The sequence below is a fragment of the Pristiophorus japonicus genome, chromosome 2 (genome assembly GCF_044704955.1).
Source record: "Pristiophorus japonicus isolate sPriJap1 chromosome 2, sPriJap1.hap1, whole genome shotgun sequence".
Lineage (NCBI taxonomy): Eukaryota > Metazoa > Chordata > Chondrichthyes > Pristiophoridae > Pristiophorus > Pristiophorus japonicus.
This window is the reverse complement of record NC_091978.1, coordinates 348,222,355-348,238,463: the sequence shown is the minus strand read 5'-3', so window position 1 is coordinate 348,238,463 and position 16,109 is coordinate 348,222,355. Positions and strand designations below refer to the sequence as shown.

General features: G+C 44.3%; 1 protein-coding gene across 2 annotated transcripts in view; it reads right to left on the bottom strand.

Annotated features, from left to right (window-relative positions):
- LOC139234884 (limbin-like) overlaps positions 1-16,109 on the bottom strand; it is a 260,436-nt gene that overhangs the window by 106,145 nt on the left and 138,182 nt on the right. For both annotated transcript variants that reach the window (XM_070865720.1, XM_070865730.1), the window contains exon 14: positions 4,380-4,849. In XM_070865720.1, the coding sequence (XP_070721821.1) occupies positions 4,380-4,849 (470 nt within the window). The remainder of the gene's footprint in view (positions 1-4,379; positions 4,850-16,109) is intronic.

Genomic DNA, 16,109 nt, shown 5'->3' with positions numbered 1-16,109 from the left:
CTCGCCACACCTCCGCCACAATCTCCCACTGCACCTCCACGCCAAACATTCGCCGAACCTCCATCACGATCACGAACCAAATCTCAGCCACGATCCCTCAGCACTCCTCCACCCCGATCACTCGTCGCAAGTCCGCCACGACCTTCCCGCTCCTCCGCTGTACCAGGACCCCGCTGATGCTCCTGCCCACGTTCCAAACGACGACCTGGGTCCTGATGATGTCACCCAGTTGCCCACCTCAAAGGCGTTGCATATTTGTGTCGGCTCGCGCTGAAAATGCGAATAGCAGAATCATCAACAGCTGCCGTCTGCAAAAACTGGGATAGAGGTTATGGTCTGAAATTGTTGAACTCGATGTTGAGTCCAGAAGGCTGTAAAGTGCCTAAACGAAAGATGAGGTGCTGTTCCTCGAGCTTACGTTGAACCTCGTTGGAACAGTGTAAGAGGCCGAGGACAGAGAGGTCAAAGTGAGAGTGGAGCGGAGAATTAAAGTGACAGGCGACCGGAAGCTCGGGGTCACGCTTACGGACTGAACGGAGGTGTTTCACAAAGCGGTCACCCAATCTGCATTTGATCTTCCCAAGGTAGAGGAGATATAATAAAGTGTGACTGGGATTGTTTTCTTGGAAGTACAGGTATAGTCTGAACAGAGTAGTGGCACCTCAATTACCTTTATGGCTAACTCAGACAACTCTATTAAGACAATGTGCACATAAACTTTAAAATTCTTAAGTATTTGTCCTAAATATAGCTGTAGAGGAAAAAAACAATATTAATGATTGCTTAGCAGAGGAAATAAGCTGAATAAGAATATAGTCAGCAGAATTTTACTACATTAAACATGTAACTGGAAATTCAGTAAGCTTTTAAAATCAAAGGGATTAGCAACCTGGCAAAGTTGTTCATGAATTGCTATTTAAAATGGCTTTTCACCCCAAAACCAAACATATTGAATTACCCCTTTATGCAACATTTCTAAACCACCGTATTTAGGGCCCAAATTTGGCCAGTACAGATTTCTGGCACACTCACCAGAGGTGCGCCGCTTTTGTAGAACTCGAACGGCGCCAAAAATCTTCGGGCCGAGTTTGGCCACTCCCCAGCCTCTCCTCCATGGTGGCGTAGCGTGGTAACTGGGTTCGGGGAGGGAACTAGGTCCCAACGCTGAAAGCAGTGCCGAGACCTCTGCACATGCGCGCTAGAGTGTGCGCGCATGCGCAGTAGCTCCTAGCCCCCAGAATCTGAGAATGTGCGATGCAGGCTGTGTGGGAGGGGCCAACGCTCGCCATCCCTATCTCGGGCTGAGTGGCTTGCTGCACAGGCCGGCCGCTGTATTCCCGTGCTGAGGGCTACAAGAGACAAGTTGGTGGGGGGGGGGGGGGAAGAGTTTTGATCAGGGCCAGGGGGGAGGGGAAGAGTTTTTTGGGGGGAGTGAGTAAGAGTTTTGATCCGACTTGGGTGGGGGGGGGGATAGAGTTTTGATCCGGCAAGGGGGCTCCCACACCGACCGAGGCAGGCCAACTGTGGATCTCTTCCCTAACCCCGCCGCCCCCCCATTAAGTTGCCACGTTCACCACCCACCACCCCCAGCCCTCCCCGCCAGCCTGCCGTGTTGAGCCTTCTCCTTCCCCACCACCCCCCATTCAGATGCCACGTTCTCCCACACCTATCCCAGGCCGAAGGGACTCCCGCACGGCCAGCCGCAGCCGAGTTGAGTTGAAGGTAGGGTTTACTTCAATACGGTGGAGGAGGATTTCCTGGAGTGCATAAGGGATGGTTTTCTAGACCAATATGTCGAGGAACCAACTAGGGGGGAGGCCATCTTAGACTGGGACTTGTAATGAGAGAGGATTAATTAGCAATCTCGTTGTGCGAGACCCCTTGTGACCATAATATGGTGGAATTCTATATTAGGGATGGAGAATGAAACAGTTAATTCAGAGACCATGGTCCAGAACTTAAAGAAGGGTAACTTTGAATGTATGAGGCGTGAATTGGCTAGGATAGATTGGTGAATGATACTTAAAGGGTTGACAGTGGATGGGCAATGGCAGACATTTAGAGACCGCATGGATGAACTACAACAATTGTACATCCCTGTCTGGCGTAAAAATAAAAAAGGGAAGGTGGCTCAACCGTGGCTATCAAGGGAAATCAGGGATAGTATTAAAGCCAAGGAAGAGGCATACAAATTGGCCAGAAATAGCAGTGAACCCGGGGACTGGGAGAAATTTAGAACTCAGCAGAGGAGGACAAAGGGTTTGATTAGGGCAGGGAAAATAGAGTATGAGAGGAAGCTTGCAGGGAACATTAAGACGGACTGCAAAAGCTTCTATAGATTTGTAAAGAGAAAAAGGTTAGTCAAGACAAACGTAGTCAGAATCAGGGGAAGTCATAACGGGGATCAAAGAAATGGCAGACCAATTGAACAAGTGCTTTGATTCGGTATTCACTAAGGAGGAGACAAACAACCTTCCGGATATAAAACGGGTCAGAGGGTCTAGTAAGAAGGAGGAACTGAGGGAAATCCTTATTAGTCGGGAAATTGTGTTGGGGAAATTGATGGGATTGAAGGCCGATAAATCCCCAGGGCCTGATGTTCTGCATCCCAGAGTACTTAAGGAGGTGGCCATGGAAATAGCGTATGCATTGACAGTCATTTTCCAACATTCCATAGAATCTGGATCAGTCCCTATGGAGTGGAGGTAGCCAATGTAACCCCACTTTTTAAAAAAGGAGGGAGAGAGAAAACAGGGAATTATAGACCGGTCAGCCTGACATCGGTAGTGGGTAAAATGATGGAATCAATTATTAAGGATATCATAGCAGTGCATTTGGAAAGAGGTGACATGATAGGTCCAAGTCAGCATGGATTTGTGAAAGGGAAATCATGCGTGACAAATCTTCTGGAATTTTTTGAGGATGTTTCCAGTAGAGTGGACAAGGGAGAACCAGTTAATGTGGTGTATTTGGACTTTCAGAAGGCTTTCGACAAGGTCCCACACAAGAGATTAATGAGCAAAGTTAAAGCACATTGGAGGTAGTGTGCTGACGTGGATTGAGAACTGGTTGGCAGACAGGAAGCAAAGAGTAGGAGTAAATGGGTACTTTTCAGAATGGCAGGCAGTGACTAGTGGGGTACTGCAAGGTTCTGTGCTGGGGCCCCAGCTGTTTACATTGTACATTAATGATTTAGACGAGGGGATTAAATGTAGTATCTCCAAATTTGCGGATGACATTAAGTTGGGCGGCAGTGTGAGCTGCAAGGAGGATGCTATGAGGCTGCAGAGTGACTTGGATAGGTTAGGTGAGTGGGCAAATGCATGGCAGATGAAGTATAATGTGGATAAATGTGAGGTTATCCACTTTGGTGGTAAAAACAGAGAGACAGACTATTATCTGAATGGTGACAGATTAGGAAAAGGGGAGGTGCAACGAGACCTGGGTGTCATGGTACATCAGTCATTGAAGGTTGACATGCAGGTACAGCAGGCAGTTAAGAAAGCAAATGGCATGTTGGCCTTCATAGCGAGGGGATTTGAGTACAGGGACAGGGAGGTGTTACTACAGTTGTACAGGGCCTTGGTGAGGCCACACCTGGAGTATTGTGTACAGTTTTGGTCTCCTAACTTGAGGAAGGACGTTCTTGCTATTGAGGGAGTGCAGCGAAGGTTCACCAGACTGATTCTCGGGATGGCGGGACTAACCTATCAAGAAAGACTGGATCAACTGGGCTTGTATTCACTGGAGTTCAGAAGAATGAGAGGGGATCAAGGGGTATGGCGAGAAAGCAGGAATGGGGTACTGAAGTTGCATGTTCAGCCATGAACTCATTGAATGGCGGTGCAGGATCGAAGGGCCGAATGACCTGCTCCTGCACCTATTTTCTATGTTTCTATGTTTCTTTATTTGTTAATTTAATTATTTACTTCAGTTCTTTATTTTTTATTGAATGCTTATTACTTTTTCTGCTTTGTTTAGTGCTTGGTGGTGCTTGAAATCCTAAGTTAGTATGGAGCAACTATTTGCTGGCCAAACTCGCTTGAATGGCCAAAACAGGCATAAGTGGCTGGGAACGCCCCCTTTTGAAAAAAAAACTAAAAAAAAACTTAACAAACTCACACTGGCGCAAATTAAAATGGCCAGAATTACAACTAAAAAGATACTCCAGAAAAATCAAGTTGCTCCAAAAAAAACGGAGCAACTCCTGAGGAAATTTGGGCCCTTAAATTCTGACTGTGGGAGTACTTGCACTATATGAACTGCATGCGGCTTAAGAAGAAAACCAACCACTACCTTCTCAACTGTAACCAGGGCAATAACTTCTGGCCTTGCCAGCGACATCCCAAGAATTAATTTTTAAAATCTTCATAACTTACTGGAAAACCAATTGTTCCCAATGCCGCAAGAATGTCTGTTCTTCAATTTCTGAATGTAGCTGCTTAGATAATTCCTCCTTAAATTTCTCCAGGGATTCATTAGCGTCACGTTTTTCATTTTCTTTTTGTTCTTTTTGGTTTTCCTGCAGAATGTTTAGTTCCTTCTGTTGGTCCTCCGCCATTTGTTTTAAATAGTCCTGTGGAATCCCAAGACTGACTAACTCCTCAACAAGTTCAGCATGGAGTTTTTTAATTTTCAGTGAGGCATTTTTGGTAAGCTGCACAGTAACGGTTTCCAGTTGGTCTACTGCACCTTCGTCCAATTTCTCCACCAAGTCTCCAAGTTCTGCACTTTGATTGTTTAATAGGTCATGCCAATCCATGAGGTGAATGTTATGATTGAATCTTCTTTCTCCTGATGTGGTAAGAAGAGATGCCAGCTCCTTTTGCTGATGTTCCTGCTCACAAATCTAACAGTATAAAGAATTATATTAAACACCATGTACTCTTTCTTTAAAGCAATACTGTGCACATAGCTTACTTTTACCAGCATAAGTTTTAAAACGTATAAAAATTAAATTTAAACATTCATTTTTATGTTAAAAACACTGTCCATTAAGATTATTTTTAACACTATTAAAACACATTGAAAAAAATTCCAAAAAAGATATATTTTTTATAAAACATTTAATTTCAATTAATTTTAAATATGTGAGGTGTTTTATTTATTTATTATGCTGTGTTTTGGTGTTTTAGGAGTCTGTACAAACAGAGCTCCCATTTTTATCAATGAGAATGTTGCATAGTGATTGGTGGTTCAGGTCCATGTGACTCCAGCTTGTACGTAATGAAAGGCATCTCCTCATTTGCTGCACACGCATCTAGGCCTCCAACCAGGATCTCTACATTCCTCCAGGGCCACCAGGTACTTTCATAGATTTTTTTTCGGGTCGGAGGCGTTCGTCCGAAGGAAGCCTCTGACTGCAAGTTTCCCCCCAATGTATCCAATTACACACAAACGACGTTTGTGCAAAGCCACTCACCATTATGGAAATGTCTACATGGGAAACAGGATAGCCTTCTCTCATATAACCATATCATATATGATATTCATGATAGGTCTACTATACAGGTCAGGGTAACTCATAACACTAGTGACTCAATATATCCATAAATTTGGAATATTCTATTAGTAATGGGCCAGCTTTCAATTAATTCTGGAAGCAATTACTGTTTCTATTAACTACAATGCTGCCACCAACTGGTTCTGGTTTACTTCATCTGGTTTGTTGAATTTATTCCCATTATTCTATGGAATAGTTCATATGAGTTTTAAAAATGAATCAATATTTTAGTTTTTTCTCAACAATTTTCTCCCCTCTTGACTCTTTGCTAGGTTACAGTTCCATTGATATAAATTGCCCTCTGGTACCTCAACCCAATCACTTTTAATCACATACGAGCAGTGACAATATATGTTGGCTATTCCTCCAGAGGTGCATTACATTGCAGTAAATCCCATCTTCACCCAACATGAAAGAAACATACAGTCTGTTTCAATCTATTTTTCTTTTTACACTGTTCTATTTTTTGAAGAAAGATTTAAAATGAAGTTCTATTTTTTTCAGAAACAATGAGGGTAAATGTTAACCCCCCCCAAAATGGGTGGGTTGGGGTCAGGTGAGATATTAAAATTTATAAAGCTCAAACCCAACCCCAACCAGGTTTAATGTAGGCAGTACTGCGGGAGAGCAGCCAACCAGCTTCCAAGAGACAGGTTGGCTATTTAAATTTTACGTAACATCTTTTACAGGATTAACCCTGGCCGGCCGGGTTTCCCAGGGAGGCAAGGACAGCTTCAGGGAAAATGTAAGTGCCTTCACAGCACTGCTTGTGACCAGGAGGAGCAGGAATGCTTCGCCCCGGCTCCCCAAGCTTACCTGCTTCCCTGCCATTGGACAATCCCACTTCCCCACCCGGATCTGGGATCAGGTTGGCTTCCGGGCGGGAATTTTGTTGATAAAAAAAGACGCATGTGGGGCCCGATCGAAACTCTCCCCACCCCACCCCCCACAACTTGAAAAGGCCACCCATGTCAATATCGGAGCCAATTAATCTATTACAAACTGCAAGAATTATCATGTTGCAAGCTATGTGAGTTTTAAAGCTTCAGATTTTGGTTCTCCTTGAGCAGAGAAGGAGATTTGATAGAGGTGTTTAAAATCATGAAGAGTAGCGTGAATAAGGAGAAACTGTTTCCGATGGCTGAAGATAACCAGAGGACACAGATTTAACGTGATTGGCAAGAGAACTAGAGGCGACATGAGGAAAAGCTTTTTTACGCAATGAGTGTTTAGCATTTGAAATGCACTGCCTGATTGGGTAGTGGAAACAGATTCAATAGTAACCTTCAAAAGAGAATTGGATAAATACTTCAGGGAGAAAAAAATTGTAGGGATATAGGGAACGAGCGGGCGAGTGGGACTAACTTGCCTGCTCTTCAAAAGAGCCGGCGCAGACTCAATTAGCCGAATGGCCTCCCTCTGTGCTGTACTATTCTATGATATGTTTAATGTAGTGGGTTTTTTCCCCATTGGATAATGATCAGGAGCAAGAATTCCACCCAGTTCCCTCCTGCTTAACCCAGTGGTTCTGAGGTTAATTCTGGTGCCGTACCATTTCCCCAGCTAATATCAGCTAACTGAGCAGACCAGGGACTGAATGTGATTTTTCTACTTTGTCGGATTGATTTACTTTTTGAAAATGAAAAAATAAACCAAACCAATGAACTTAAAAGACAAATACATACATTGCAGATTTTGTTAAATTCTGTTAGAAGCTAATGACAAATGTACAAGAGCATTGTGGGGGTTCAGATTAGTTCTTCAAAGCTCTACAAATGTAGACATTTATGTGCACACAATAAAGCTCCTCAGCCCAGGTTTATCTGAATCCAGACATGTATTTTTCAAGACGATTAATAAAGGGCCATTTATATTGCAGAGTATTCCCTAACCAAAGAAGAGTGTGGAATGAGCAATATAACGTTGGTGCTCCCAGCACTCCCACATCAGGTCTAATACTGGAGGCATTAGAACTGATCATAGGCTAGATCCTTTTTAAAATCAGTCAGAATATGATATGATACTTACCTTGGAGGCAAATAAATTCTTAAATATCCAATAAATGCCGCATAGCAACAGAATAACTTGCTTTCATCAGTTCATCCCTTCAGTCTCCAACATCATACTTCATAGTAGCAGGCTTTTATTATCACATTTCTTCACTGTCTCATAAAAATGAGTTACCTCGACACTTTTCAGTTCTACATACAATAACGGCAACTAGGTTTTGGCTACACCCAAGTGTCAATTCAAATACAAGGGCACTTCTGGGGCCAGAACAGTGACCAGAAAAACAAGTTAAAGAAGCTACTGAATAACAGAGGCACGGTCATAATGCAATCCTACCTCAATATGTGTTGTTCTCTTTGCTTAGTATGTCTGTCTCACAACTGCAACAGTAATAGGATAACCATCACTAGAAACACTGTACAATTGTACAGGTGTGCTTCATTGCATGAAACATTGAAAACAGGTCATTCGGCTCAACTGGTCTATGTCGGCCTTTATGCTCCACATTAGCCTCCTCCCATCCTTCTTCGTCTAACCCTCATCATCATCATAGGCAGTCCCTCAAAATCGAGGACGGCTTGCTTCCACTCTAAAAGTGGGTTCTCAGATGGCTGTACAGTCCAATACAGGAATTACAGTCTCTGTCACAGGTGGGACAGACAGTGGTTGAAGTAAAGGGTGAATGGGGAGAATGGTTTGCCGCATGCTCCTTCCGCTGCCTGCACTTGTTTTCTGCATGTTCTCGGAGACGAGACTTGAGGTGCTCAGTGCCCTCCCGGATGCTCTTCCTCCACTTTGAACATAAGAACATAAGAAATAGGAGCAGGAGTAGGCCATTTGGCCCCTCGAGCCTGCTCCGCCATTCAATAAGATCATGGCAGATCTGATCATGGACTCAACTCCACTTCCCTGCCCATAACCCTTTACTCCCCTATCGCTCAAAAATCTGTCTATCTCCGCCTTAAATGTATTCAATGACCCAGCCTCCACAGCTCTCTGGGGCAGAGAATTTCATAGATTTATAACCCTCAGAGATTTCTCCTCATCTCAGTTTTAAAGGGGCAGCCCCTTAGTCTATATCCCCTAGTTTTAGTTTCCCCTATGTGGAAATATCCTCTCTGCATCCACCAAGGCGGTCTTTGGCCAGGGTTTCCCAGGTGCCGGTGGGGATTATCATGTTGCAAGCTATGTGAGTTTTAAAGCTTCAGATTTTGGTTCCCCTTGTGCAGAGAAGGAGATTTGATAGAGGTGTTTAAAATCATGAAGAGTAGAGTGAATAAAGAGAAACTGTTTCCAATGGCTGAAGGAGGCATTGAGGGTGCCCTTAAAATGTTTCCTCTGCCCATCTGGGGCTCGCTTGCCATATAGGAGTTCCGAGTAGAGCGCTTGCTTTGGGAGTCTTCTGTCAGGCATGCGAACAATGTGGCCCGCCCAATGGAGCTGGTCGAATGTGGTCAGTGCTTCGATGCTGGGGATGTTGGCCTGATCGAGAACACTGAAGTTGGTGCGTGGATTTGCAGGATCTTGCGGAGGCAGCATTGGTGGTATTTCTCCTGCGTTTTGAGGTGTCTGCTGTATATGGTCCACGTCTCTGAGCCATATAGAAGGGCGGGTATCACTACAGCCCTGTAGACCATAAGCTTGGTGCTAGGTTTCAGGTCCTGGTCTTCGAACACTCTCTTCCTTAGGCGACCGAAGGCTGTGCTGGCGCACTGAAGGCAGTGTTGGACCTTGTCGTTGATTTCTGCCCTTGCTGATAGTAGGCTCCCGAGGTATGGAAAATGGTCCGCGTTGTCCAAGGCCGCACTGTGCAACATTCAGGCCCCCACCCTTCCACCGACGTTCAGGCCTCCACTCCTCCGGGTCCTCCATCCCTCTGCTGACGTTCGGGCCGCCCCCGGCTGCTGGCCCCATTCAACTGCTGAGCCTCTGTCGAGCATGTGGCGTGCACAATGGCTGTGGCCACTCTGACCTCTCCTCCTTCCACAAAGTGGATCTCTGGCCATCCCAATGCCTGCTCTCAGTCAGGAGCTGATATCTGTTATAGGGAAGCATTACCTCAAATCTCTCACCCCCATTTTCCACGCCTCGGATCTCTCACCATCTCACCGAAGGGCACTGCTCAGTACGGCTCGCATCCCGCCATAGGCAACTAGGCCTGGTCTCCATCTAACCCTAACCAACTTATGTGGGCTATTTTTGCAGCATCAGCTAAAATATTTTAAGGAGAAGTGTTAATGATGACAGGAACAGCTGATTAATGCTGCTTTATAAATATAAATAGTTTCTTATAAAGTTAATCAATTAAAAATGAAACACCTAATGAATTGATTTGTCCTTGAGCTGGATCTGGTGTCATGCCAAATGTACATCCAATCTGGTCTTCCTTATCCTCTGAATATGCTTAACATTGTCTTTACCTGAATATCTAAGTAAGTGATATGCAGATGTCATCTGAATGAGCTTATATTCCTTCAGACTGTAGTGTCAGCTGTGGCTCAATAAGTAGCATGCTTGCTTCGAAGTCAAAAGGTTATGGGTTCAAATCCCACTCCAGGGACTTAAGCACATAAATCCAGGCCGACAGTGAAGTGCTGAGGGAGTGCTACACTGTCAGAGGTGCTGTCTTTCGGATGAGACATTAAACCGAGGCCCTATCTGCCCTTTCAGATGGACATAAAAGATCCCATGCCACTCTTTTGAAGAAGAGCAGGGCAGTTATCCTCGGTGTCCTGGCCAATATGTATCCCTCAATCAACATAACAAAAACAGATTATCTGGTCATAATCACATTGCTGTTTGGGGGAGTTTGCTGTGTGCAGATTGGCTGCCATGTTTCCCACATTACAACAGTGACTACACTCCAAAAGTACTTCATTGATTGTAAAGCACTTTGGGACGTTTTGGTAGTCGTGAAAGGTGCTATATAAATGTAAGTCTTTCTTTCCTTTCAGAGAGATAGTAAGATTTTACTCTGTACAACTTTAATCAAGTTTACTCTGTTTAGAATTCTGCCCTCCCTTCCCCACCACTGATTTACTTGCCTCCTCTTCTGATACCAGTTCACATGGAGTAACATTTGGATGTCATAAGAACATAAAAATTAGGAACAGGAGTAGGCCATCTAGCCCCTCGAGCCTGCTCCGCCACTCAACAAGATCATGGCTGATCTGGCCGTGGACTCAGCTCCACTTACCCGCCCGCTCCCCATAACCCTTAATTCCCTTATTGGTTAAAAATCTATCTATCTGTGATTTGAATACATTCAATGAGCTAGCCTGAGCAGAGAATTTCACAGATTCACAACCCTCTGGGAGAAGAAATTCCTTCCCAACTCGGTTCTAAATTGGCTCCCCCGTATTTTGAGGCTGTGCTCCCTAGTTCTAGTCTCCCTGACCAGTGGAAACAACCTCTCTGCCTCTATCTTGTCCGTCCCTTTCATTATTTTAAATGTTTCTATAAGATCACCCCTCATCCTTCTGAACTCCAACGAGTAAAGATCCAGTCTACTCAATCTATCATCATAAGGCAACCTCCTCATCTCCAGAATCAGCCTAGTAAATCGTCTCTGTACCCCCTCCAAAGCCAGTATATCCTTCCTTAAGTAAGGTGATCAAAACTGCACGCAGTGCTCCAGGTGCGGCCTCACCAATACCCTATACAGTTGCAGCAGGACCTCCCTGCTTTTGTATTCCATCCCTCTCGCAATGAAGGCCAACATTCCATTCGCCTTCCTGATTACCTGCTGCACCTGTAAACTAACTTTTTGGGATTCATGCACAAGGACCCCCAGGTCACTCTGCACCGCAGCATGTTGTAATTTCTCCCCATTCAAATAATATTCCCTTTTACTGTTTCTTTTTCCAAGGTGGATGACCTCACATTTTCCGACATTGTATTCCATCTGCCAAACCTTAGCCCATTTGCTTAACCTATCTAAATCTCTTTGCAGCCTCTCTGTGTCCTCTACACAACCCGCTTTCCTACTAATCTTTGTGTCATCTGAAAATTTTGTTGCACTACACTCTGTCCCCTCTTCCAGGTCATCTATGTATATTGTAAACAGTTGTGGTCCCAACACCGATCCCTGTGGCACACCACTAATCACCGATTTCCAACCCGAAAAGGACCCATTTATCCTGACTCTCTGCTTTGTTAGCCAGCCAATTCTCTATCCATGCTAATACATTTCGTCTGTCAACAGTTAAGTAAATGTCCTACATAAACAAAATGAGAAAATGAGACAGTATGTTTATGGAGCCCATGTGCTTGCTCAATTTATGAATATGTACTTTTCAGTAGGAATTACTGTAAAGTAAAGTAGGAAATGTGCCCCATAAATCGCCTGAAGGGTGCCTTCAAGATTCTTTGGGGAAATGCCCTGTAAATTGCCTGAAATGTAGTCTCAAATGCGGTTTTAGTTTAAAAGTGTCAATCCAATATGGAGTCAGTTGTTGAACTGAATGCTAGGAAGTAAAGCTAATCAAACCATAAAGCTTCTAACGAGCACTAGATTCTCAGCTAATCAAGTCATAAAGTCTTCTAAGCTACAAGTCTTGTGTAGATGAACAAGGCAATCCTTGCTCGTGTTTGAAAACCATTTGAAAGGGTTCTGCCAGGAAATAACTCATAGGGGATGACACATGTCTTAACTTGGCCTGTGTGGGAACCTGTGCAAAAGAGAAGCACAAAACCACAAATGTCACATTTCCTCATAGTTGTATGAGACAGATTGATGAGCAGAAAATTGATAGGTGAGGGTTGGTTATAAAAGAGACACACACACTGTCAAGAAATCCATGCTTCACTAACGGGAATTCTCAGAAAACTTACTGTTAGAAATGATCGATAGCAAAAGGGGTGAAACGTTCGAACACACGTCACTCAAACTGGTCAACTGAATAGAAGAAGCTTCTCTTTGAAATTAAATAATAAAAAAGGGCACTTTGCACCCCTCCAGTCAGTAATACAGTAGAGCAGCTTCTCTATCTTCCTTAGATTCTCTTAGCAATTAGAACAAGATTCCCTTTATCATCTTCTGTAATTAACCGTTACCTGGCAGATATAGAAATTAAACTTTACAAGTACAAGGTGTCTTCAAGACAGTGAGTCTGAGATCGTAGAAGTCAAACTGCACGGCTATACCAACCAGCTACAGGCAGAGACAAGTGTGTTGCTTAACTGTACAAGTGTCTGAGATCAGAGAAGGTGACAATTAAATCAATTAGCAGATATCATAGTTCATGCAAAGGTGGGCATCTGGAACTGAGGATCCAATTGGAACAGATAACCTTGCCGCCAAAGGGGCCCATCAACTCAAAGCTCCAGAAGCTAATGCCCGAGTCCCAGAGATGGAAAGAGATTGACTCAAACACGCTGCTCATCAAGGTGAGGTTCTATAAGCTATGAAAACATTATTAAACACCAGCACCAAGACTTTAATCTATTCAGCAAACTGACTATCTAATGAGGTTAACCTCACTCAATATTTAACTTGGAGTTGTGCTGTTGTAGTCAATAAACAGTTGCTAGTGCACAACTGATTGTTTGACTTCTCCCTTGATGATTCAGTATCTTGCAGGTATCTCCACTGAGGGTTGATAAGGTAAAATCAAGTTTAATCCGAAATGGGTAATGCAAGATGATTCATTCAGAGACTTAGGCCGTGATTTTGCTGACCTCGCGGGTCCGTGGTGGGCAATGTCGGTGGCAGGTCAAGATCTCGCTGCTGACTTCATCCCGGCTTCTGAATTGAATTTCCGTTGATGGGTCTTGTTAAGTCCTCGCAGCGTGTTTGCCGGCCAATTAGAGGAAGCGAATTTGGTGACGTCACGATGATGCGTCATCAGCCGGTTTCCTTGAAGGAACTATGGTCAACTTTCTTTTGACATTTGCGCTGTCAGTGTTCTACAGCACTGAAGTGCTGCAAACACTGGCAATCTCTGCTCCCAGGCTCTCCCATGACTCCCTCCATAAGCTTTTGGAGGGAATCACGGAGGGAGTCACAGCACACAGGGAGATCCTCTTCCCTTCCCATGGGCGGAAGAGATCTCACCAGGAGATCAACGCAGCCTGGTTGCACATTGCAGAGGAAGGCACAAGCGGGATGTAGTCAGCAGGATCTGGGTGCATTGCCACAAACATTTCAATGATATCAGTAGATCACAAAACATTCGTACAAAGCCACACTCAACCTCATTCTGCTGTGCCTCTCATCACATCCCCATTACTCAGCCTTCCCGACTCTACTCCTGCACATCCTTACTCACATCAATTTACCTTGCACCTTCACCCAGCCCTCTCTATCTACATTATCACATCCCTATCTCACTAGCCACCCCTCACACTCACCCTCATCCTAGTCCAATCATACCAATTACCAACCCACAAGGGTAGGCACTTGGGTGTTTTCGCCAATGTTCATGTAAAGTTTATGTTAATGTGGTGTCAAACATTGAATCCTTCATTTTCAACATTTTGCATTCTTGAGACAGATATGTATGCACCTTTGGAAGTGGCTTCGTGAGTTGCAGGAATGATGAGATGTAATGGTACCCAACCCCTGCTATGGTCATGAGTGTGAAAGGAATGGGATGGGCATTGTAGGGATGCTTAATGGTGTTGCTGTGGGGTGGTACCAATCTGGCACATTATGTGGCAGCCAGGGTGTACAGCATCAAGTGAAGTAAATCTGGCCATGGTGAGGCCATCTCTGGCATCCCAGGCAGCAATGTGGTTGGGTGCTGATGCCCTCTATCCAGTGCAGCATCAGGTGATTGCGAAGATTGGTGGTGTTGTTGTTGGTGCTGCTGGTGTGCCTGATGCTGCTGGTATTGGGGATGATCATGGTGAGATTCCGAGGACCAACGTGAAAGAGTACCCATGCTGATGGAATAGATAGCAGGTGAAGTAGAGATGACAGAAGCGATCTGTCAATGGTGAGAGGGGTAATGAGGCCTGACTGAATGAATACTTGTGTAAAGACTTGTAGCACGGTGAATCTGTTGTGGAAATGCAGTAAGGAAGTTTGTGGCTGAAGGAAGATATTTCTGTAAGGTGGGAGCTTTTACTGTACATTTGAAGCTGTCAACTCAACAGCTGATTCAATGGCCACTGAACTCCCACTTCAACTTAACAGATGTAGTCCACGAATAGTGTGGACACCGTGGGTGAGCTGTCAAATGCAGAAGGTGAGCTGAAATTCATTTTTCAGTGGCTCTAAACAAGCCACTGAATTGGGTCCCGTGCTGTGAACCTGCTGCTGTGTGTTAGGTCTGTTCAGCACTGACAGACCCAACATCGGGGAAAGATGCGAGGCAGCGGCTTCACAGCGGGATCCTGCTGGGGGGAAAAAAATATACTTTCTCACCCGACCTGCCACCGATCGCGCCCGTTGACCCCCCGCTAACTCCAGCCCTCATGTATCATTCACTCCTCAATCTACTAATGGGCGGTAAAGATTACAGATGGTTCCTTCTTGAGTTAAGCGAGAGGAGTTAAGGATTCATCTGGTTCCTTGGTAAATATGTGTTGGAATACCAAACTCTGTCTTCTTACAATAACTAGAAGTGGCAAATCTGGCTGAATTTTGCTACTTCTAACCAGAGGGATTCCAGGGCAGATTGTAGCACCATTTAATATTGCTTTGGCTTAGATTAATTAATACAGCAGAACATGGGGATCTTGGCTGATATTGATAATGGCATGTTGTAAGCCATTTATTTGCCCTCGACCATCAGCGGAAGTATTTGTGATCATCTAGTATGTCTAAATATTCAATTCTGTTAACTGATAAATCAACAAAATGGCCTACCGGTAAAGACCCAAAGCAGAGTCAATAAGAAAAAAATTGCAACTGTAAAGAAACAATTCAGCATTCAACATTCCCAAACGGTTTCCTGACTACATTGATCAATCTGCTGCTTTGCTTTTTCATACAAGCTAGCACAGACATATCAATTGAGGTCATGGGCTCCAGCATAATATACTGTGACAAATGCTTCAAATTCCTCCTCCTCTAATGAGTTTCTTAACACCTCAGCAGATGCTATCCTTTAGCAATGGGAGTTTAGCATAGTTCCATTTCAGCTTGCAGCAGCATTTAGCATCTGTCACAACTACTTCTCATAATGCTCCAGCTTTGCTTGTTTTTCCTCCCCTAGTATTATCTTGTATCTCTCTACTGGAGTTCTGCATATTTTGAATTTGTATTTTTTTTTAAGAAAATGCTGCCTATTGATAGTCTTAATCTGCTTTAACTGCAACTCCTACCAATATTCTAAAAAGATAATGCTTGGTCACGTTTCTCTGCATTACAGGGTAGAACAAAGGTAAAGGAGTAGAATTTCAATGCTGGGGGTGGTGGAGTTTCCCAATCTCCTGCCATGACTTCTGCAGAACCCCCAGAAGAATAGCACAACACACTTTTTCCAAGGTTTCCTTCAAAGCTACGATGGGAGATCGGGAAACCCCGGGTGGAAATTACTGGTGAAAATGTTATATTAACAACTGACATGTGCCAAAGTACAGATGCACTGACCTCTATTCTATGGTGTTCCCCACACTGCGATATGTGTGCGCACTAGGCCCGTGCAGC